This window comes from Myotis myotis, unplaced genomic scaffold, assembly GCF_014108235.1.
Source record: "Myotis myotis isolate mMyoMyo1 unplaced genomic scaffold, mMyoMyo1.p scaffold_m19_p_13, whole genome shotgun sequence".
In the NCBI taxonomy this organism is placed as follows: Eukaryota; Metazoa; Chordata; class Mammalia; order Chiroptera; family Vespertilionidae; genus Myotis; species Myotis myotis.
In genome coordinates this window covers 35,010,246-35,034,847 of record NW_023416317.1, presented here as the reverse complement: position 1 = coordinate 35,034,847, position 24,602 = coordinate 35,010,246, and the positions used below count along the sequence as shown (strand labels likewise).

Below are 24,602 nucleotides of genomic sequence, written 5' to 3'. Positions count from 1 at the left end.
ATAAGAGCTGCTGTGTTTAATCTGTTTTTACATGGTGGGTTTCTAAATTAGATTACGGTTGATGTTTGTGGAAAGCATGCCACTACTTTTTTTAAAAAAGAGGAAAGAAACCTTGAAAATTTCTTACCTAACCCAGCTCCTTTTTTAATAGATTTACTTGAGTTCTTAAACCCTTTCCAATCTCGCCACCTATTAGTTTATCAATGTTGAATCAAAACCAGCCCAATAAAATGTAATAGGGATACATTTAAGTATCAAGAAAATCAATTGTATTTAAGTTAAAAATATCAATAATATAGGATGAAGAAATCCTGATTTGATAGCAATTCTAATGGAAAAGAATTTATTATGAGTCAACAGTGTTTGGTCCCCAATTGGGGCATGTATGGGAGGCAACCAATCAAAGTTTCTCTCTCACATCAATGTTTCTCTTTCTCCTTTCTTAGCTAAAAAAAAAAAAAAAAAAAAAAAAAATCAAAGGCTCAGACATTTTTAAACTAGCTAATTTTTACCCATCAAAACAAATTTTACTTGATACCACCTTGTCTATTCTTACTGCTATTCAGAAGGGGGCATTGGGCAGGAAGTTAAGGAGCGGGGATCATCACTAAGGCATTACCCTATTTAAAACATATTTGGGCACAAAATTCTGAAGAGTCACCTTCCCACATGAGGACAAAGTCACTTTGAAAGAAACAGGTAGACTTTGTCTTTCAGTCTATATCAGTTTTTGTTACATAACAAACCATTCCCATCTTTATAGCCTTAACCATTTATTTATTTATTTAGCTCATGATTCTTTGGGTTAGCTGAATAGTTCTACACTGAAGCAGCTTAGATCATCTCTCCTGGGCGCTCTCATGCATTAGCTGAATGATCAAGGGTGACTTCACCCACATGGCTGGCTGTTGGCTGGAACAACAGGCCTTGCATATCTTAGCACGCAGTAGGCCAGCCGGGCTTCTTCACGGGGTGGCAGTCGCAGGGTTCCTAAGATCCCCAGTGTGCTAGCTAATTTCATGCCTCGGTTTGCATCATAGTTGTTAATAGCCCATTGACCAAAGAAAGTCACAAAATCAAGTTCAGATTTAAGAGGTGGAGAAATGGACACTAGCTTTCAATGGGATGATCTGCAACATGCTGTAGGAACACCAATGTAGGCAGTGGATGGATTTGGGTATGGCCAGTTTAAAGATGTACCAGGTAATCTTCACCAAAACTTAAAAACAGCCTTAGTCGTTGATGACCAGGGTATGTCTCTGTGTGTCTAATTTTCACACGTGAATATATTTTCAACTTCCACATACAGAATGCCTCCCAAGAACGGTATCATATTATCCTGGCAGATTAACTCACATTTTTAATGGTAAACTTACGTTTCATCAACGTTGATGTGATTTACAGCAATTTTAATGAGACTTTGAGACTCCAAGACAGTGGTGGCAGAATCTAACCCCAAAATGCAAGAACAGGTGCATTCATTCATTCACTAGACAACTATTGAGCACTCAGTTTGTGTCAGACACTTCCCTGGAAGCTGGGGATTCATTGGTAACAAGATTGACTCCTTGCCTTTGTTGAGATTGCATTCCAGTGAAAGAGAGAGCGATAAATAGGTGCACAAATCAGTCCCAAGTAGGAATTGATGTGATGAAGTGATAGGGCAGGAGCAGAGGAGAATCTTCTAGAGGACCCCAAATAGAGCGGGCCCGTCTCTCTGAGACCATTTTTCTTTTCTTGACTTTGGTTTTCTCTTCATCAGCTCATCTTGGGTTGGGTTACAGTCCAGATGCTGATGGAAACCCCAGAGTGCATCTGTTACAGGCTCTGGTGGGCTTATCCCTAGACTGTAGAACAGCGATTTTCAACTGGTGCCATGGCACACGGGTGTGCCGCGAGAATTTTTAAAACATGCAATATCTGACTCTTTAGTCAGGAGCACAAACTTCTTTTCCCTTAAATTGTCAAAAAAAAAAAAAAAGAAAGAAAGAAAAAATGACAACAGCCAGCATGACAACTGTCCAGTGTGAATGACTCAAAATTACTGTATACTTATTTTTTTTGTCAGGCAAAAAAAGATATTTTTTGGTGTGCCGCTGAATTTTAGTAATTAGCTTAAGTAATTTTAGTAATTAGCCATGAGATGAAAAAGGTTGCATGTCGCTGCTGTAGTAGATCCGTGAGCCGGAGAGAATGGAAGGACTCCTGGTGATGGGGGCACTGTACACGGGGGTTGACATGTCCGGAAGGTTATATATTCCTGGTGGCAGTTTCCAGTGTCCAGAAGCCCTTTGAGAAGTAGGCTTAGCAGGAGCAGGGTCCTCAGAGGACATGCTATGGGATTAGTGCAACATAATTTGGCTTGAGGGAGAGGGGCGCAGGAGGAGAGAAGGTCGAGTTAGAATCATGGTAACCATAGCAACAGATGCTGACAATTGGGTCACAACGAGGAGAATATTGACTGGAGACAATATTGTCCGCATGCCAATGCGGGACGGTGGCACCTTGAATGTACCAGGCGGAGAAAGTCAGGGAGAGAAAATCTGTTGTGTGGAGCATCCCACAGGGTCACAATTCTTCCCCAAGCTCTTTTCAGAATGGGCCCAAGGCTGGTGCCGCCCAGCTCACAGTGCTTTGAGGGGCTCTGTCTGTTGGTGGTTTGCAGGGTGACAATGGAATCACCCTTTAACTTCCATGTTCTCCTCTTTAAGATTTTGAACCAGCCTTTATTCAGAGCCACCTTCTGGGTTAGCGTTTTTATGATTATTGGTGCGCTGTCAGGCATCTACTGATGAAGGTGATAACTTGGATGTAGTTTTTAAGTTCTAGAATTTTTGCAGACAAACTTCCAGTCCCCTACTCCAAAGTCAACTCCTTTTAGTTACATACGGTGGGAAAGCTCTTTTTAAATCCTCTCATTTCTAGGTAGTAGATAAGGCAGGGGGAGGGGAGTAAGAAAAGAAAGGTTAAAAACGTGCTTCTTCATCCACCGCCAATTATCTGCGGAAAAAGTAATAAAGTGGCAAATCCCATTTACTCCCAGGAAGTCTCATTTCCTCACTCATAAAAGCAAGTGGGAGGGACTTGGCAGGTTCCTGGATGGAGAGAATGTTCCGTGTTTAATTGTTTTCAAACAAAGCTGCTTCCAAGTCTGCTGGGAGGACACGCTCACCCGGACGCAGTCAGTGTGCGTGCAAAATGTCAGCTTCTGCGGGGTGGCAGCCTGGCTGTCTCAGTGCGAGGCCCCTGCCCAGCAGCCCACGGATGCAGCAGCCTTGAGCTGCTTCACTGTTTGCTCTCACAACTGCAGAAGCATCTAGTGGTCAGAGTCGGCCCCAGCCGTCACTCCCTGAACTTCCAAAGGTGCTGCCTGGTTACCTCCAGCGTAACCTGAGCCCCAGCGCCTGCCTCTCTGGTGGTTCTCCTTTCTCCTTCGCCCAGGCAGGCACGCATCAGCGACAGGTGGAGTAGGTGACTGCAGAGACCCTGCACATAGAGGACAAGATCACCCCCTTTTCCAGGAACCCAGGAGAGTGTTATCTTGCATGTGCAGGTCTGCTTTTCCTGCCAGCGTGACACGCATGGCATCTTAGGAGAAGCCAGGGCAGCGTCTGCAGCTAAGACGTTCTCCCCCAGCGTGGGGTTTGATCTGTCCCTCCCAGGGTGTGCCGGTGGCGGTGCTGGGCCTCCCTGGAGGTCATCAGAAATGCGACTTGAGAGGGCTCCGGGTGTAAGGCAAGGTTGCAGCGTGTCTGGCCTGGAGGAAATGAGGGCTAGTGTGCCAGCTCCGGGTGTGGAGAAAAATCGGCAACACTGAAACCCATTCAGTAGTGGCGATTATGTTTTATTTCACCGAAATCAGACAAGGTGACTTTCACTACGCTTTTCCTCCTCGGGGTTTGCCTGGGCATTCGGCTCTTCCTAGAATAATAGCATGCCAGTTCGTTTCTTCTGTGGAATAAAGCACCCTCAAAGCTTAGTGAATTAAAATAACCTTTACTGCACAGCCGGCGTGGCTCAGTGGTTAAATGTTGACCTATGAACCAGGAGGTCACCGTTCATTTCCTGGTCAGGCTCATGCCCAGGTCGTGGGCTAGATCTCAGGCGTGGGGCGTGCAGGAGGCAGCTGGTCAGTGATTCTCTCTCATCACTGATGTTTCTATCTCTCTCCCTTTCCCTTTCTCTCTGACATCAATAAAAAATATATTTAAAATAAATCACCTTTATTGATGCTAGTGACGGGTCAGCTGGGTGATTCTGCTGGCCTGATGGAGGTAATTAATCTCAGCTGGGCTCACTTGGGCTTCTGCGGTCACAGATGGGCTGGCTGGCAGCTACCCGGTCCACGGTGGCATCTCTCATGGCTGCTAGTTGGGGCCACGTGTCTCTCGTCATCCATCAGGCTAGTGGGCTTGTCCTCTCACACCATGAGCAAGTAGAGGCTGCAAGGTGCCGGGAGACCTAGGTTCAGGACTCCAGTGATGTCACATCTATTATATTCTGTTAGAGCAAGTCACAGAGCAGCCTGGACTCTACCTCTTTAGAGGTGACGAGGCCCAGATACAGGGAGTTAACCCCTGTGGCCAATTTTGCAGGCAGTGTGTCTCAAATAAGAACATTATTATTATTTCATTGGGCTCTCCACGGGCTGCAGAGGGTGTTGCCTTTCTCGCCTGGTAGGGAAAATCGGGCGATCATGTGCGTTAACCACAGAAGTGGGTGAAGATCCCTGCATGCATTTTCATCTGCCCCCTTTTCCACATCTGAGAACAAAGCTTTTTTTTAAATGTATTCTCTTTGAACATTATGAAAGCCAAAGTTGTCTAAAATGAGACCCACGACTGCTTCCTTAGACTCTATTATGTTGGCCTAATTACAGATCAGCAAAATGTTTTCCTGGGCATTGTGTGTAAAACAAAGAAGCAAGCGGCATCTCCAGCTGCCCAGGGTCCTTGCCCCTCCCTGAGGCTGGCAGAGCAGTGGTCCTGGGGGTGGAGGGGGGCCTGGAGAGGCGGGGCTGCTGCAGCCTCACAGGGGCAGCCTCACAGGGGTTTGCCCTTTGCCCAGGGAGAAGGGAGGGGCAGTTGTCCCTTCCTCTCCCTTTCCCTCCACCACACCTCATGGTGGCTCCCCTCTGGTGGGGGGACCATGTGCTCACTCTTTCCCCAATCCCTGGACCTGGACCTCTGAGGTGCACTCATCTTTGGTTCCCAGGTGCCCAGCACAGAGCTAGGTTGATTAAGTGTGGAGAGTCGTCAGTGAAGAGTGGCACGGAGGACTGTCCTGCCTTTCGGAACTCGCTGAGGTTTCTGCAAGCCTGCCCCCATGTTACAGCCTCCACTTCCATTTGATAAATAGACGTGACATGTTCCTCTCTCCAGCGTGGCGCTCTCCTCCCACCCCGCCTTCATAGCTCTGTTTCCATCACCTGAGGGCGTGGCTGTTAGCATCCCCATCCCCGTATGAGGCCAGGGTCCCAGCTGAGCCTGGGCACAGTCAGGACAAACCCCAGATTTCCTGAGACCCTGTCTACACACCCTGTCTGGTCTCTACCAGCCACTGCTCACCTCTTGCCATCTGCCACTTCACTCGGAAATGTCCTGGCTGTGGTCCCCCGAGACCTCACTGTCCACCCCACAGGGGGTTGTTCAGGCCGCCTGTGACTTGCCCTCTCGGGGCACCTGATGGTGTGGATCTTCTTAACCCTGTTTGTCACCATGGGCAGCTCAAGAACTGACTTCCCTCTATTCGGTCAGTGTTTTTATTCAGTTCCTGCTCATTCTGCCCCAGGAGGCCCAGTCCTCCACCACCTCACGCCTCCTCGAGTTCTCCTCTACCCTGTGTTGACCAGCGCCTCCTGACTTTACACTGTGTGATAGTTTTCTGTTGCTGCTATAACAAATTACTACAAACTCTGTGGCTTAAAACAACACAGATTTATTCTCTTACCGTTCTGGAGGCCAGTCGTTCAAAGTGGGTTTTGCGAGGTTAAAATAGAGTTGTTGGCGGAGCTGCGTTCTTTCTGGAGACTTTAGGGGAGAATCAGTCCCTTGACTTTTGAACTTCGAGAGGCCGTCCTGCTCAAAGCCGGTCTGCTTCCATCCTCACGCCTCCTTCTCTGGCTCTGACCCTGCTCCTGCCTCTGTCTTCTAAGCATGTGCCCTGGTTATTACATTGAGCCACCGGGACACTCTCCCGTCTCAAGGTCCTTCACTTAATTGCATCTGCCAAATCCCTTTGATCGCAGAGGGTAACATTCCCAAGCCCCAGGGATTGGAGCATAGGCATCTTTTGGGGAACGAGGGGCATTATTCTTCCTACCACAGGCCCCATTTCACCCAGACCCCCCGGACCTTCCCACAGTTCCTCAGACTCGGCATGTCTAGAATGGGATTCATGCCTTCACTGTCCTTGTCCTGTGTGCCTGGGGCAACACATGAGCAGCCATTATCAAGCCCCAGGCCATTGGAAGCGTAAAACATCATTTATTTAACCAGCTCAACATTGATGGGCACTTGGGTGGTCTTCATTGTTCTGCTGTTGCAACAGTTCTCCAGTGACTAACTGCACATTTGCCTTTTTTTTTTTTTGTACATAGGATCAGTTCCCAGAAGTAAGACTGTTGGGTCAAAGGCTGAGTGTACAGTAGTCCCCCCTCATCTGTGGGGGATACAAGACCCCAAGTAGTTCCTGAAACTGTGGATAGTACCAAACCCTACATATACTATGATTTTTCCTATTCATACATACTCATGCTAAAGTTTCATTTATAAATTAGGTACAGTAAGAGATGGAAAACAACTAATCATGAAAATGGAACAAATTCTCATGATTGACTGTAGTAAGAGTCATGTGAGTGTCGTGTCTTTCTCTGACGATGACCGAGCGGCTAAGTGCCTAACGGGCAGGCAGCACGCATTTACGCAGCGTGGACGTGGTGGACAAAGGGATGGTCAACGTCCTGAGAGGGACAGAGGTTTCATCATGCTACTCAAAACAGCGCACAGTATAAAACTTATGACTTGTTTACTTCTGGAATTTTCTATTTAATATTTTCCGACCGAGGTTGACCATTGGTAACCGAAACTGCAGGAAGCAAAACCACAGATAAGGGAGGGGCTTCAGTATGTGTACATTTGGGAGATACTGTCAGATGGTTCTCCGTGAGGTTGAGGCAGTGGCCTCCCTGCCAGTGTGTGTGAGAACGCTGGCTTCCTCGCCTGTCAACAGAGTACCTGTCAGGCCTTGGGGGTCTTACCAATACCTTGGGGCTGAACTTACATTTCCCTTATTGTGAGATTTGGCATTTTTTCACGTGCTTCATGGTCATTTGAATTTCCTTTTCTGTGCCTCTCTTCCTACCTCTGTCCATTTTAAAATTTGGATACTGGATTTTTTTTTTCCTTATCAGTTTTTAGGAGCTCCTTTTTGTATGTAATATGAGCTACAAATATTTTCTCCACTTTGTCATTTGTCTTTTGACTTTGCATAGCTTGTCATTGGTCATCCGGAGGGTTTTTAACGTCACCAAATGTATTATTTTTAGTTTACAGCTTCTGGATTCTAAGTTAGAAAGTGCTTCCAGTAGGCCCTTTAAAAATTAAAATAATAAAATTATGTTAGATGTGGGTGATTGGACACAGGCATATAGTTCTTTCTTCTGAAAACTCCCAGTGAAATGATACTAACTAAAGGAATGATAGATGTCCATCTAACTAGAGGTAGATAGATGATAGAGTCCATTTTCATTATTCTCAGATTCCGTGTTTGCAAATCCTACTTTCTAAACTTTATTTGTAATCCCCAAAACAATACCCTTGTGGGTATATGCAGAGTGGGAAAACATTGGGGTCACCAGTGTGCATGTCCCCAGCTAAGGAGTCCGTCTGCCTTCTGTGTTAGCTCGTACTGGACACAGTGCCCCTTTTGTGGTCTTAGTGCCATGCTTTTCACATTTTTGTGCTTTTTGTTTTGATGATTTCACTGCTTCAGATGTCCCCAAGCATAGGGCTGAAGTGCTGCTGAGTGTTTCTAGGTATGTGCCTCACAGGACAAATATGTGTTTTAGATAAGCTTTGTTCGGCCATGAGTTATGGTGCTGTTGGCCATGAGCTCATTGCCAATGAAGCAACAAAGTACATTAAACGAGATGCCTTTACACATAAATACACACAAAACAAGCTACTGTATTGATCAGGGGATGAAGATGTGGTCAGAAGCTCATAGGAACCTAACCCTGTATTTCCCCTAGGAGCAATGGTTCAGTATTCATTAATTCACTGTTTGTGGCTACATTATAGAACATAGCTCCCATGAGTAATGTAAATTGACGGTAGTCAGATAGATGATAGATAGATAGGTAGACAGATAGATTAGATACCCACAAGGATGAAAAGATCAAAAGAAGAAGAAGAAGCAGATGAGAAATTACAATGCATTTTTAGAAGATGGAAAGTATGTGGAAGAATGCTAATTGACTTAGCAAAGGGGGAAGGAAGTTGCAACCTGGATGTAGAAGGGAGCCGTTCTCTCTTACAGAACCTGGGAAAAGCTCTGGTCTTCACAGCATAAGTCAGCACGAGACAGTGGGAAGTGAACTGCTGAGCCAAAAAACGGGGCCTTAGTGTAAGTCCCTATATAGAGAGGGTGGTAAGATCCCTGGCCCCCATCTATGCCTCATGCGACCTGGTAACCATAGAGAGAACGCAGGGATCAGTAGAAACCACTTTAAAAAGATATGTAGAGAGAAAATAGATGCAGCCATGAAAAAAAAAAACAAGATACTATAAAGATAAAAATAAAATAAAAACAAAGTCAAAAGCCAAGAAAGAGCTTTTGTGTCTTTTTGGGCAGCAGGGAATTTAAAAGCATAATAAAAAAATAAAAAAATAAAAAGCTGTAAAATGAAGGAAACCTTCCAGAAGGTAAAATAAAAAGACAGAGTAAGAAAATACATGAGTAATAAAATTAAAATATCAACCCTACATTTTGACTAATAGGAAGTCCAGAAAGAAAGAAAACAGAAAATGAAAGAGAAAAATTATCAAGAGGGGTTGGGGGGGCGGGCAGCGGGGCGGGGGAGGGTAGAACACGTTTCAGAACCAAAGGACGAGAATCCTCAGATTGCAAAGCCATCAAGTGTGTAGCCCTGTGAGTAAAAAAGACCCACACCCAGGAACATTGTGAAATCCTGGAACTTCATGGGGGAAATATCCCAAAAGCAACACAACAGGTCCCGCTCAAAGTATTAATCGTCAAAACAGATTATCACCAGAGCAATTGTGCAAATCTAGAAGCCAGTGGAACAATACTTTCTAAATTTTAGTGGAAACATGGATTTCATCCCAGACTTCTATACCCAAACTGTTAAGGGTGAAGACAAAGACCTTTTTCAGAACGCAGGGACTCAGATGACTTCCAGGGTATTACTCCCAGGGAGCCACTACAGGATGTGCTCCAGCAAAATGAGGAGGAAGCCAAGAGAGAAAAACGCCAGCGCGGGGAGAACGCAGGCATGGAAAGCACCCGGACCAGGTTGGAGCAGGGCTTCAGAAAGCTCCAGAAACGATGCCTCTAGTCGGGGGGGAATGGAACTGATATATTTAGGCATGTGGGAGTTGTTGATGGGCATAAAATAGAGGTGTTGGAGCAGGTGGGATAAATGAGTGATAAGTTGCTGTACAACCAAGCAGATGAAAAAACAAACATACATTGAGGTCATGATTCACTCTAGGAAAAAGAAAAGATTATCTAAAAAGGAAGGGATGGCCACAGTGCATTACTTAACCAGCTCAAATTGAGCAATGTTTGCAAAGTCGTAGTAACCTAAATACCTACCTACTTTTGACTAATTAAAAGTACATTTAACCATTGGTGGCACTAAAAAGAAGTAAGGAACGTGTGTGGGGGCGATAAGCCTTTATTTTCCAGGGTAGAACATGAAGAGAGATCTCAAATTGATAGGTAAAGAAATCCTCGTGCAAAAGTAGTGTTGGGCATTCGTGTTTGGGTAGAAATTTACCAAAGGCCCGTGAGTGTTTTTTCAGGGCCCTTCCTAAAGGTGCCCTCGGTGAAAACCATGGGCCCCGCCCGTGGCGGTCGGAACAGAGGCAGACAGTCCCCATCACTGTTCTTGGGTACAGAGACCAGCCTAGAGCTGGTCCCACACACCGTTCAGATACGGGAAACTGAATTCCTCTCTTCATTTACAGCAGCGGTTCTCAACCTGTGGGTCGCGACCCCTTTGGCGGTCGAACGACCCTTTCACAGGGGTCGCCTAAGACCATCCTGCATATCAGATATTTACATGACGATTCATAACAGTAGCAACATTACAGTTATGGAGTAGCAACGAAAATAATTTTATGGTTGGGTCACAAGATGAGGAACTGTATTTAAAGGGCCAGAAGGTTGAGAACCACTGATTTACAGCCACATATAAGGGGCAGAGTCTTCTCTTTTAAGCTGCCTTTCTCCCAGATTGCTCCCATAAACAGGAGAAAAGGGAAGAGCCACTGACATTCAGGATACAGACTTTCTCACTGCACCCATGTGTTACCTCCTCGTTACTCGTCTGCATGGAGGATCTTCAAAAACGAATCAAAAGACAAAGGCACTTCTTCATAAACTGCACTCCGTTGCCATCATGCTTGGGAGGGTAAGGGAAGGTTGTACTTGGATGCTTGTTTCTTTTCATTGATGTGCAAAACGCCAGAGAAATTATAGGGAACGGAGGAAAAAAAGAGCCATAAATACAAATTAATTCCTTTTGTGTTTATGTTCTTTTTTCCATGGGTCAAGCTCCATTTTTTTTTTTTTTTAACTCTCCAGGTGTGATGGGAGATCTCACATCCATACAGGAGAGTGGAGAGTTAATTAAAATTGTTGTTCCTACTCCCGGAAAGCAGCGCCTTTTCATTCAGTGAACGGCTGGCTTTGGAGTGTTGTCGGTGCATTTGTGTCCTCGCTGGAGTGTCGCACAAAAGCAGATCAAAGAGACCCTTCCCTCCACACAGGTTTCCTATCATCTTCTCCGCTAATGGACTCGGGGGCGCCTTCCGCGGGCTGCATGGGGCTCGTGCCCTATTTTAGAACGCCGTCTCCCGGTGTTGATGCTATGCAAGCCAGCTTTGATAGAAGCTGTGGCAAACCACACTGAACGTTAATTAAGCCAGACCACCCCCGACAGTCGGAGGCGTGGGAGAGTCTGGCAGAGTAACACCTCACCCCCTGCCGTGTGTATTTTGCTTTTCAACCCACCATGTGACAACCAGATATTAACACTCGAGATTGAACCCTCAGCTCTCAGGAGCCACCTCGGGTTCTGTTGTGTTTTCCCATGTCCTTTGCGTCTGTGTGATTCTGTCCTCTCCGGCGGCTATCCCCTACCCGGAGGGGGGGAAAGTGTTTGGGAGAAACCCTGCTATCTCTCTCTTTCATGTGGTGACAAAACGCAATAAAACCGAGCAAAACACAAGCACCCCCTGCGAGGCCTGTCTGAGCAGGCAGGTCCGGCGGCGGCCGAGGGTGGCCACTGTCTTGCCGCCCTGAGTGCCAGCAGAGAAAACCCGGCCTGGCCACCTCACCAATAAAAGGACTCCATTCTGCCATGCAGGCCTTTGTGAGGCGCCAAAGCCTGTCCTGGTTGCCATGGCTACTGTCTGATTGTGGAGGGTTTGTCACAGCGACTGATAAAGTGGGAAGGTTATTCTTGATAAGCCCAAGCAATCGTAACCTCGCAGAGCTCGAGGGTGCGGACTGGACTCTCTCTACATCGGGAGTGCAGGGCTGGGGGCAGGCGCTCTCAGGGTGAGGCAGCCCCAGCGGGTGCCCTGCAGGAGGATGCTGGCCAGTGCTGGTCTGGAAGGCAGGTCCCTTTGTGTCCAGGGGGTCAAGCAGAAGAGGGGGGCGGTGCTGTGTCCTTTGCTGCCATTCTGTCCTGAGTGGGGCTTCAAGCGACAGGGCCAGAATAGGGCCCCTCTACCCCTGACCCGTAAATAAATAGGTTACTCCTGTACCGCGCTCTCTTCCCCTCCCTCCTTCCCGTCCTACTCCCCCTCCTTTAACTTCCTTTTCTCCTCCTCCTCCCCCTTCCCTTCTCCTCCCTTCTGTTCTCCGCCCTTCTCCCTTCCTCCCCTCCATTCCCTTTTACCAGCTGTTCCTTTAGAAGTCCCACTTCTCGTTCTCCTCACATGGAGAATGATGGGAAGGCAAGTGTGAGTGACAGCTGACGGATGCTGCCTCAGCTTCGCAGACTGTCACAGCGGAGACCTAGTGGGTGATGTAGGCAGAGTGTCCCCGAGGGCGCTGCCTACATCAGAACTAAGTCCTGGGAGGACTCGAACACCGATTTCCGGGCCTCGGCCCAGAGTGTCTGGTCTGGGTTGGGTCCAAAACTCTGCATTTCTTTCTTTTTTTTTTTAATTGATTGGGGTGACATTGGGGAACATGATCATAGAGGTTTCAGGTGAGGGTTTCTCTGTTACAAGATCTGTATATTGCCCTGTGTGCCCACAACAAGCTCCCGGGCGTTGCTGATGCTGCCGGCCCAGGGAGCACAGTGAGAGCCACTGACATAGGCCAGGACTTACTCGATGCAGTTGAAGAAACTGATATATTCGTTGCCAGCTGACCAGGTGGCTTGTCGCCACGCTGGGACGGGTGCTCCCTGATAGAAGCTTTAAAAGCCATTTGAGGAGGCAGCACTGGTTGTCCCCTTATCTCCCTTCCACTCCTCCAGCCCAGGGCAGCCAGACGAGCTGGTTCTACTCCCTAAAATACCTCCAGGAGACAGCCCCTGGCCAGGACGGCCCCTCCGTTAAGCCCACCCTCCTCGGGGATCGAAGGCTGGTGTGGTCTCCATGTGCACCTGCTGGAGCTCTCTCCTGGATGCCCTGGGCCCAGCCCTGAGTCCCAGGGAGCCTGCCTCGAGCACGGCCCACGTCCTTCCTCTTCTGCTGGCCTTCGAAGCCTCGCAGCCCCGCCAACGGGCCCTTTGTATCCTGGTTTCTTGGGTGTCTGTGCTGTTGCCTCTGCTGGACTGTGAACCCCAGCCCAGCATGGTGCCTCCATCCACGCTGCGCCCACCACGGCTTCGAAATACTAGCAGAATGAATCCGCATGGCTGCCTTGGTTGGAAGGAATCTGGGTACATGTAGAGATGCTCAGAGGCCAACCTAACTGAAATCGGGAGTCCCGTGGAGACACAGGCCAGGGGTGGGGCTGCACGTTAGTGTTAGTGAGGAGCCGGAATAAGAAACGAGGCCTGATGCAGGGGACCCCGTGCCGTCCTCACACTGGGGTTCTCTCCCTGTGGGAGCAGGACTGAGTTTTTAAACTCAAAGGCAAAAACAAACCAAAAAAATAATAAAGTACAAGGAAAAATTCAAAGGCAAGTGTTGGGCAAGTCTCCCAACCCCCCATCCTGATTTGAAATAAAACACGGGCAAGCATTCATGTACCCCTTGTCAGCAGGCTGCATAGCACAGGGGTGTGTGTGTGTGTGTGTGTGTGTGTGGATGCAAATGGCTTGATCATTTGTCACTGTAACTTCACTCCCCACGACACATTCTGAAATCGTCCGCATCAGCATGTGTTGTCTGTCATATGTCCTGCATCCGTCTTTGAGGCGACGTGATTGTGCTTCTTCCATGAAATGAGAATAAAACAAAATTGACGGATTAATCCTTTGGCTCTAATTCCTTGCCACCTATGCGGGCTGACATGGGGCCAGGAGAGGTCCCATGTTGGCACTTGGGCCCTGAACCCTAAGCATCCTCAGAGCCAGGGCCTCCGGCTGCTTTGTGGAGGTGGCGGCTGAACAGTCCCCTCTCCGGAGGCAGCAGCGTCCCTCACAGTGGCCTTTCTCCCCTAGGGCGTCGAGGTGCAGACAGACTACGTGCCCCTGCTGAACTCGCTTGCAGCCTACGGCTGGCAGCTCACCTGTGTGCTGCCAACGCCCGTCGTCAAGACTAACAGGTAACAGAAGGGTCATTGCTGTTGCTGAACACTCACTCTGTGCAGGCGCTGTTCCCAGGAAGCGCTTCATGTACATAACCTGGGAGGCGGGTGTGGCTGCATGAGCTCTCCTGCTGGGAAGTGGCAGGGCTAGGATCTTGGATTCCTAACCCCCTGCCCCAGAGCTCTCACTGCACCCCTCTTCCTACATGGGGAGCCTTGGCCAGTGACGCACTCCTGCCCAGCATGTCAGAGAGGAGCCAGCTGGACTGAGGAGACTCGGGGCTCTCAGCTGCCGAAGAAACTCAGCACCTACTGTGTGCTCTGTGCCGGGCTAGAGAGGCATTTTGTATATAAAGTCTTTTTCTAGCTGAGGACAGTGTGGCCAGGGCGGGGGGAGGACAATCATGCTGGTGGTCAGCAGCCCCACGATGAACATATGAGGACCTGGAGCCAGGGCCCTTGCTTGTGGCACTCCCTCCGATTTTGCACTCATGGTGGTTTGCCCACCCCCAGCTCTGCCCACCACCCCTTGAGCTACGGGCTTGTCCGAGTCATCCCAATGCTAAAAGCCTTGCATCTGGGTTTGCTATCGAAACTAGCCCTCCTAACTATCCTCTAAGCATAGATTGGATTCCCATTTTACAGATGAGGAAACTGAGGCTCAGAGAGGCTCAGCCAACATATCTGAGGCCACACAACCACTAAGGGGCAGAACCTGGGGCTAGAACCTCAGTTGAAAAATCAAGGGCTCCCTCTCCTTCGCCTCCTGGCCCACCGATAGGGATGCTCCTGCCCGTGGCCCTCGGTGCTCTGCCTGCCCCGATCCTGCTGCACGCCCACCACTCCAGGGTGATGGACAGCATGGGGCAAGGCTGGTGGTCGGGGGGGATGGCAGGCAGTGCAGCCCCGGGCTCAGACTGAGGGTGGCGAATGATCAGTCCTGCAAGCTCGTCTGGGCTCTCAACATGTCTCCCGCCTGACACTGGGACACAGTAGCCTGTGTACCTGCAGGAGCCAGTCTGTAGCCACCTCTGGCCTTTGGCCACTGGGAGCCAGCGTATTGCTGCTCAGCCAAGACTCCTGTGGGCACAGGGCGATGCAGCGGAGTAGAAAGGATCCTGCCTGGGTTTGTGGCTTGCAGACTTGAACCCAAGTCCCCAGTCTGCCCCCTTGGGCCAGCCAGGTAGCTTCTTGGAGTCTGGGTGCCAGTCCACGAAGTCTGGTCCAGAAGCCGGAGGACAAGAGTCACAATGAGCACGTCTTTGAATGCGAAGGTCCAACTGGTTCTGGACTAAGCTCAAAGGGTGCAGACAGGTCTCTGTCTGTCTGTCTCGGATCGTCACACCTGCCAAATAATTCTCCCTAACCCTCCACTTCCCTGTGCCTCAAATGGCCCCTTGTAGCGGAGTGGGAGACCGCACTGAACCAGGCAGATCCGAGCTTGAATCTTGGCTGTCTGTGCTGACACGAGCTCTCATTTCCTGTCTGTAAAGACGTCTGCCCCGGCCCTTGGAGCACTGTGGCGGCCTGAATGAGACATTATGTGTGGGTCACCCAGCCCAACCCCGGAATAAAACAGGAAATATGAGTGTCTCCCCCTGAACCTCTGACGTGGTGTCCAAGTAGGGGCACGGTGTCTCAGCAGGAAGGACATTTGCAAAATAATAGATTTAAGAAAGTGATAGGAAGGGTGGAGGCGGGAGAGAAAACCATCCCCTTCACAATATCTCTATCATCACTAAAGGCAGCTCCAGGGGTCCTGCCTTCCTGGAGGAAAAACGCACGCACTGCGCCATAAAAATGAGCAGCACTCCCGGGCATCCCTCGCCGGCTTTGTTAATGCCACTCCATGCCTTCCCGCCGCCTTCCCGCGTGTGTGCCTGCCTCAGTGAGGGTGAATCGGGCCTTGGCCGGGACCTGTGCGCAGCCAGCCCTCCACCCGCTGTCCCTATGACGGCTGATGGGCAGAGCTCTTCACCCAGGTCCTCATCCCCCTGCCCATCCTGGGCCAGCCAGGCCCCTCGCGGCCTCACTGCCAAAGACAGGTTTGGAAGAGGCACGCCACCCCTCTGAGAGTCACTGAAAAAGCCACTTTGTCATCATTTGGCACGATGCCAGCTGTTCTTTCACATCAGGGGGAGGGCGTTTCTCACCGTGAAGCTGACTTTGCAGGGATGCCTGCAAAGCTTTTGTTGGGCACCTGAGATGCCCCCCCCCCCCCGGAAGCCAGGGCGGGTGGCCTGGGGTGGGAGAGTGGGGGCTTTCTGTTCTGACCCCTCACTGTCATTCCTGCGGGCGGTCAGCCTTGAAGGTAGGGATGCAGTGTCTGCGAGGTTTGCGGCTCCCCCAGGTATAACCTCACTCATTCTCTGCTCCTGTGTGTTACAGGGAGGGAAACGTCTCCACCAAGCAGATCGTCTTCCTTCAGAGACCGTGTCTACCTCAGAAACTCAAGAAGAAGGAATCCAAGGTGAGTGGCCGTGGTTGCCTTTCTCGGGTTTCTCCAGCGGGGCTTCACGCGCAAGGGGGTTTTCCTACCGCAGGTGGGTGGGCAGCCTGCTGCAGCTGCTAATGGCTCCGAGCCCAAGGACACCTGAGCCCTTCGGCGACCTGATCAGGCCTGAAGCTGCCAGAATGGGACAGGCAAGGGCACTGGAGGGCCTCATCTGCCAGCATCCTGCTGGTCGGGCCAGAAGAGAGGACGGGAGAGGTTCTTGCAGACACGCGAGCGTGCCAGACATTCCCTCTGGGCTAAGAATAGGGGCACGAAGTCAGCTGCGTTCTGACGAGATGCTGGGGGTGGGAGGGCGGGTTGTGTCTCTGCATCTTCATCTCGTTGCACGCTGGCTGAGCTCTGGCCTGCCTGGGGAGCCCTCGGGACATCAGAAGTTTGGCGATCTTGGCAGACAGACCCTGCTAGAGCCCCTTTGTGACAGCCCCAACCTGCAGGCCTCCGAGTGGCAGCAGCTGGTCTAGACAGAGGTCAGCCTTAGCCTGTGGCAGTGAGCCCTCCAGTCAGGCTGCCCTGCCATGGCCAGGGTCCTTTTCCCCTCCCTGGTCATTGCGTGAACTGTCCGGGAAACACAGTCGCGCTGAGAGACTGTGGCCATGCTCAGAACATCTCCCGTGTTTGATGCGGTCGATCCCGGGTCCTTCCCTGTGTCAGATGATTCTGACGTTCCACATCCCGTACTTTTCCCGTGGATGTGTCACCAGGTGTCAGGAGGGGGCAGGTGAGTCTAGGGAACCTGCCAAAGCCCAAGTCAGTGTCACCTGGAGCCAGCTCGCGCCACCTTCGATGGCAAGGCCACCATGTTCCCAGGCAGAGCCTGCTGGGCCTGCTTGCGCCTCATGCTTGGCAGTCTTGCTTCCTCGTGTTCTTTGGACATGGAGCCTGGACAGGAGCCCTAAGCAAGTGGACAGATTGGAGCAGCCCCTCAGCAGCCAACACATCCGGGGGAACCCGTTTGTGGGATGAACACCAAGGAAATGGTGCCTTGAAGCCAGTTGAGGGGGAGTGCAGAGGACTCTCTCTCCAGGCACTGATGCACATGTGACTGGTGACAGCAGCAGAGAACCAGAAGGCAGCTGCCAACCCACCCTGTACCGCCAGGAGCAGTAGCCGCGGGGTGGGGGTTGGGGGGGGGGGCGGGGAAGTGGGGCAGCCAGGACTGCTGTCAGTGGTGGCGTAGCAGTGGCCTCCGGGGGACTGCACATTCACAGTGACATTCAACAACCACGTGGGCAAGGTCTCCACCAGCCACCAGAGGAAGCTGCTTCTGCCTTTAAGAGTGGGAGGCGGTGCTGCCTTGTCCTGGATGCTCTCCTGGTTGTGGCGCCGAGGACTCCCAAAGCAAAGGCGCGCGTGGTTTGATTTTGGTGCAGACCATGCATCTCAGAGGGGCAGCCAGTGGGAACCTGAGCGGGCAGGAGGTTTCAGAGGTGGAGTGTTAAAGCTGGTGTGAGAGAGAGAATCCAGCAGGACGGGAGTCTGATTTTCTGGTCGGTAGAAACTTCCATACAAAGCAACTACGCGAATATGGGGTGGCTGCTTTCTCCTTTGTTATCCCTGACTCATTCCAAGTTCGGGTGGGCTGGTGCCGAGCTCTTGTCCTCGGTGTGACCTCGAGAGAGCACCCGGCCAGTGGAGTCCCAGAGAGGGGTCTTCACAGCAGACGCCTTGTCTCGTCTCCCCGTCCCTGTCACCTGCTGCTCAGCTGACGCGGGGGGCGTTCTGCTCCCACAGGTCTGTGGGTTCCCGTGACTGGGCAGCAGCTCCATCTCGTCCTCACGGTGCTGAGCGCCTGCAGCACTGACACTGTGGGCTGCCCTCGCCTCTTTAAGCTCCTTTTCCTCTTGGCTCCGTCCCACCATCTTCTCCTGGCTCCATCCCACCCTCCCCTCCTGGCTCCCCACCAGGCTCCTCGGGGCTCAGGCCCAGCCACTGCTCCTCTCGCTCTCTTCCCTGTCCTTAGAGCGCCTCTTTCATCCCCAGAGCGAGAACATCTCTCACCACCTCTGCCATGACCCTTGTATCTGCATTGCAGCCCTTGCTTCTCCCCTGCCCAGCTCACCTGTCCTGTTACTGCTCAGCGATCTCAGAGAAACGCGCGATTTTGCCCCCTCCTCCTCACCTGGCCCACCTCCCCTTACCTAGAGGAATGGGCCGCCACCAACCCAGAGGCACCAGCCCACCTGGGGTCATCTTGGACCTTCCCCATCCCCTTCCCCCAGCAGAGAAGCCTTAGACGTGTCTATTTTAGGTCCTAGAATCCCTGGGTTCCTCCACTTCTCTTCACCCTCACTTGCTTTAACTACTCCAGTCTCCTGATGGCAGGTCTCCCTTCAAATATGTTCTCTGTTCGGAGACAAAGTGATCTTTTGAAAAAGCCAGTTGGCCCGCCGGTGTGGCTCAGTGGTTGAGCATCCACCTAGGAGGTCACAGTTCAATTCCCGGTCAGGGCACATGCCCATGTTGCGGGCTCTCTGTGCAGGAGGCAGCCAATCACTGAGGCTCTCTCATCATTGATGTTTCCATCTCTCTCCCCATCTCCCTGCCTCTCTGAAATCAATAAAAATATCTTTTTTTAAGAAAAAGCCCATTGAATCATGTCACCTCACTGCTTAGAACGGTTCTTTGTATGAAGATGGAGATCTGGAATGTGGTCCACAAGGCCCCGTGTGATCAGCCCCCGGGTCCTGCTTGCTGGCGATGTTGGCCTGCGTGCTCCTCTGTGCCTCTCCTGCCTCAGGGCCTGCGCTTCTGCTCTCCCCTGCCTAGGACACTCTCTTCCTCGGTATTTTCTCAGGACGGTGTGATACCCTGGGGAGAGCCCCATCTGTCTCTTCCCGGGCTCTCCTCTACCGGTTTGTGCTCATTCGTTTATCCTCTCCTGGGTGAGTCTGTCCATGAGAGCACAGACCTGTGCTTCTGACTGTTGCCTGCCCAGTGCCTGGCTTTTAGCTGGTACTCAGCAAATATCTGTTGAATCAGTGAACAAGGAATCAAAATTCTGAGCCCGGGACATGCCTGTTATGTCCAGCATTGAAATTTAAGAAGAGAAAATCCCAAGACTGGCACAGCGGGGACGAGGCACATGTAGTTGTCCTTTAATCAGCAGAGCGGACAGATCCCTCTCATTGAGACTTTTCAGCATTTGAAAGAAACCTCTCTGTGTGAGTGTGATGTGGAGCTCCCTCGAAGGTGAGAGGTGGTTTCCGCGATGCCGGAGCGTCTTCCTTCCCGCTAACCTCGCTGACGTGGGGGCAGGTCGCAGACAGTCTTTAAAATGTGTGAATTAAATCCATCAGCCCCTCCTGACACGCAACTCTGGGCACACACTGCTGTAAGGTGGAGGATTGTCACTTCCCCCGGTTACTTCTGACATGGACGGCTACTGTGGGATCTTTCCTGGTTTAGGCACCAGTGCCACCCCCACGTGGAGAGATACCCTGCGTGGGAAGACTGGGACGGGCATGGCACAGCCTGGCAGTTAGCAGCTGTGTGTGGAGTTCAGAGACTCCCTGGTACCACCCGAGACATGGAAAGGTCCTCCAGGCCTTTAAGTGGGGGTGTCACCCCCCGCCCCTCAGAGCCGCCACCCAGAAAGCAGTCCCTGGGGCTGCACATCCCTGCCTCTCTCCGCTTCTTGCTTTCTGAGATGTCATCTTGTTGAGACTTGGGGTCTGGAGCAGGTTTTGTTGTTTGTTAGAGACAACAAGAGGGGAAGGGGAAGCCTGGGTGGGGAAGGGAGCAGTGTGACAGTGGAAGGGAGGGGGGCAGAGGGAGCCCGTCCGTGGATGGCATGGCTGGGGTTAGGCGAGCCTGGGGCTGTCCTTGTGTCCCAGCTGTTTCTCACACAGCAGTCTCTGCCCACGTGCTTTCTTTTGCTTGGTGGTACTTAGATTGTGGCCCCTGGACCAGCAGTATCAGCCTCAGCGGGGAGCTTGTTAGAAATGCAGTCTGCCTCCCCTCCCCAGGCCCTCGGAGTCACAGGGGGTGGGGGATCTGGTTGAAGGAGCCCTCTGGCGATTGTGATGCCCACTCCAGGCAGAGAGCCGGTGTCTTAATTGAAGAGTTTAGGCCCCTTTCCAGCTTTACCCGTGGCCCTCCATCCACATTTTATCATTATTGATTTTTTAAAAAATGGGCCTGTCAGGGAGTCTTCAGTGTAGATACTTGTTTTTAATAAACTGAACCAAAGAATCTTTAATGGCCATAAATCTAGACTTCCATTAGCTGACCACCCGGCCTAATGATCAAGTGCCTGGTCTAGCAGATGCATCTGAACATGGTGAAGTCTGAAAGCTGAGGCACTTACACATTGGGCTGAGCCATCCAAAGGGGTGTTGCCTCCTTTCTTCTCTCTAGGTCAAGAGCCTAAAGCCTTTCACCCCCAGCATGGCTCAGTGGTTGAACATCGACCCATGAATCAGGAGGTCACGGTTCGATTCCCAGTCAAAGCACATGCCTGGGTTTGGGGGCATGCAGAAAGCAGCTGATTGGGTATTCTCTCTCATCACTGATGTTTCTAGCTCTCCCTCTCTCTTACTCTCTCTGAAATCAATAAATACATATATACACACATATATATATATTAAAAAGAGGCTAGAAGGGTAGTGTGGAGCCAGAGGCAGCTGTGTTTGAATTCTAGCTCTGCTATTTCCAGCTGTGTGACTTTAGGCAAGGTACGCAACCTCTCTGAACCTCTACATGCTCATCTATAAACTGACTCTAACAGTGCCTACTGAGAGTATTGCTTTGGGGATCCAGGGAAATGGGAAACTTTGTCACTGTCTGAGACACATAGTAGGCACCTTGGTAAGTGTTTGTTCTTTCCTGGGCAGGTATCCTACAGGCAGTCGGCAGCTCAGAACATTTAGCTTTTAGATTCTACAGACCCTAAGTTTTGCCCACTACTACTTCCCTGCTTCATGAGAATGTCCCCACAAAGGAGAGAAGGAGGAAAGGGGAGGACTTAAGTCAGAGCCTACTTGGTACCTGGCTGCAGCGCCGGGGACAGCATGGGGACTCAGTGATGTCATCACAAACCCATCTGAGGACACGGAACACAGAGCAGTCCAGGAAGGCAGAGATTCCTGAGTTGACTCTGAAGGACAGGAAACATTGGCTGGAGTAGCTCCCTCCCAGCTCCGCTCCGACAGTCCTGAGTCCTCTACTCAGCAGGCCGGGCCGGTTCTGGGAGAAAGTGGCCGGTGTGCCTGCCACAGGCCTTTTCCGCGGTCTGTGTCCTCCTGTTGTCTTCTGTCAGGAGATCAACAAAATGGGGTCTTCTTCTGGAACCTGGATATGGCCAGGCATCCAGAGGAACACAGACCTTCTGTTGTTTGTTTAGCAAGAGCAGCCCCTGGGTTTGCGCTAGTCAGTAAGTGTCCAGGATGGACTCTGGCAAAGGTGGCAGCTCCTCGGTTGTAGAGCATCCGACTGCAGGGGGCGCTGTGCACGCCCACTCGTGTGACCCGGCCCCTTGGTTGTGCACTGCAGCCCTGGAGGCTGAGACAACTATTTCAGAGATGATGAACTTGAGACTTGGAGAGATTCATAACTTGCCCCAGGATAGAGAGCCAACAAGTGCCAGGACGGGGATTTGAACCGGGCTCTCACTTGCTGTGATGTTTTCACATGTAGGGCCTTTTACCACTTTTTTTAGCAAAAGGAAACCTTCCTCCGACTTCCCTGCTAGCCGACTGCCTCTCAGAGAAATGCACATCGGCAGGCTTAACTGGTGTTTGTCTAAAACACGCAAAAGTGCGGGAGCTCTATTTGGGGACATGGATTTTATTTACTAGTAAGGCTCTTCCATTTGGGCTGGCATATGAAGCAGTGGCAGTGGCTGCCTATAACAAGGCAGCAGTTAGGAACCACGAGCGCTTGTGCCCGAGAGCCACAGAGGCTTGGCGTCAGAGGCAGCAGCAGAGGCTCTGGGGCCCCCGGTTGGCGCCCCGCACTTGTGGTTACAGAGCCGAGACGCCTGCTTCAGTCTAGGTTGGCGCGGGGACCCTTGGGATGGGGGTCTGAGGCACCGCTTTGCCTTTAAGGGGTCCCATTGTCAGGAACTCATGGCTTAGGTGGAAGAAGCTTAGAGTGTGAGAGAGAGAACCCGCACAAAGGCGTGTCTGAGCAAACCCCGTCCAACATGGGAGGTGAACGCCTTTGGGAATTTGGGGCGAGGGTGGGGAGGAGGAGGGCAGGATAGATGGTAAGTCCTAACCTCAACATGCACTTTGCTCCATTTCTCTTCTTTGTTGGGAAATCTTGTCCAAAGGTGTTCGACCCAAGGACCCTGTGGCTGTTTAGGCAAATGTTTTCTTTGGGGGAGTAGATCTCTACCACTGAAAATTCTGCAACGGTGGCAGATTTTTAAAATTTTACATAGCACATTTTTTGGTTTTTCCTAGCAAGGCACTCAGTTATTTAGCATGTGCTAAAGCCTTAAGAAATCATTTTCCACTGATGGTGCAATTGCATTCCTGGGCTCCCCTCTCCAGCCCAGCAAGAAGCCATCAGAACCGAAGGCTGCCTTTGTTCTTTCAATCACAGAGTGTCTGAGATTTAAGTCCATATTTGGCAAAAACCAATGTGGTGTGACCGAAGTAGAAAGAAATGACCGTGATGGGAACTTAAACTGAACCCCCGTGTGCATGTGGGTCACGGAGCTGCACCTGCAGGGGGGCCAAGTCCCATGATTCTCTTCTTCCCGGTAAGACCACTCCCTGCAGCGGGGGCTCCTGTCTCTGGCCCCCATCCGCCTACCTCTCTCTCCTCGGGGGTTTCTCTGTCGTTCTTTGTGCCAGTCACAATAGGGCCTGGCACATCCACAAGATCCCTTGGCTGCCATCTTCCCGAGGGGACACCACATCTGGCACCTGACTCTGTGGGTCCCCACCCAGAGTGGACTGCCCCCCAGCTCTGAGGTGGAGGCATGCTGGGGGATACTGACCACCCCAGGAGGACAGAGGTCAAAGGGGCTTTTGCTCAGGAAGACTGGGGGGGAGGGACCCCTGATGTTTGGGGAGGAGAAGAAAGAGGCTGCAGTTAGTTCTGCTGAGTGGTCAGCCCACAGAACACATTCCTCATGTATAAACACGAGGACCCGTTTCTCTGAATCTTCCAAGGTATTTTTTTAACACCCCACAATGTTCCCATGTCTGCTCAAGCTCATTTGCCCAGATCAATTCCAAGTGCACAGGCTGCTACCCTGTCTGCCTCTGGGACCATTCGTGTCATCAGCAGACTCAGCGGGACTTTCAGTGTTTCCCACTCTGTTTCTTCCTTAAATTAATTTCTCTTTTTGGAGATCAACCAGAAGTAAGGTGCAGGTACACTGGTCCCTCCTCACTTAACCCCAGGCTATGTTTTGACTCTAAAATTACAGGACTGGTTGACATTGAAACTCAGTGCAGCCAGCATGCCTGGGCTCTGTCGTCCTTCCATTCATTTATCCCACAAGTAGGAGGAGTGCCTACTCTGTGCCAGGCACTGTGCTCTGCCCCAGGGACGCAGGAGGAAATAGGACAGGCGGCTTCCCTGACCTTATGGAACTTAAATCTGGTGTCAGTAATGGTAACAGCAAGTGTGTCTGGTATATGATGTCAGGCACAGTGCTAAACCCATGACATGGATTATCACATCATCGGGAACCACACAAATAACCTGGAAGGCAGGGCCTGACATACCACAGCCTACCACCTGTTTTAGCAGATGAAATGTTGTTGGACATAGTCACGCTCATCGGTTTACATATTATCTATGATTGCTTTTCTGCCGCAATGGTAGAGTTCAGTGGTTTCCTAATGGTTTCGGCAGCGACCATGTGGCCCGTAAAGCCAATATAAACTATGATCTGACTTCTACAGGAAAAGCTAACTGACTTTGCTTTCTAAGAAAATCAAGTAACCAACCTTGGTTTTGGTTGCTGTCCCCACTGTACAGATGAGGACACTGAGGTTGGGCAGTGGGGCCAGGGAGTGGTGGAGTTGGGACGCTTCACACATGCAATCTCACTCCACTCTTGGACAGGTCTTGTTCTTGCACAGCTCAATTACTGACTGCACGACCTGAGTCTTCTCTGAGTCTCTGTTGACGTCCCTGGTGCTTGGTTGCAGATCGGGCTCCCTGGGAA

The 24,602-nt window shown here is 50.9% G+C and overlaps 1 protein-coding gene across 2 annotated transcripts in view; it reads left to right on the top strand.

Annotated features, from left to right (window-relative positions):
* RFTN1 (raftlin, lipid raft linker 1) overlaps positions 1 to 24,602 on the top strand; it is a 177,635-nt gene that overhangs the window by 151,034 nt on the left and 1,999 nt on the right. For both annotated transcript variants that reach the window (XM_036332697.1, XM_036332698.1), the window contains exons 8-9: positions 13,874 to 13,977; positions 16,348 to 16,429. In XM_036332697.1, coding sequence (XP_036188590.1) covers positions 13,874 to 13,977; positions 16,348 to 16,429 — 186 coding nt within the window. The remainder of the gene's footprint in view (positions 1 to 13,873; positions 13,978 to 16,347; positions 16,430 to 24,602) is intronic.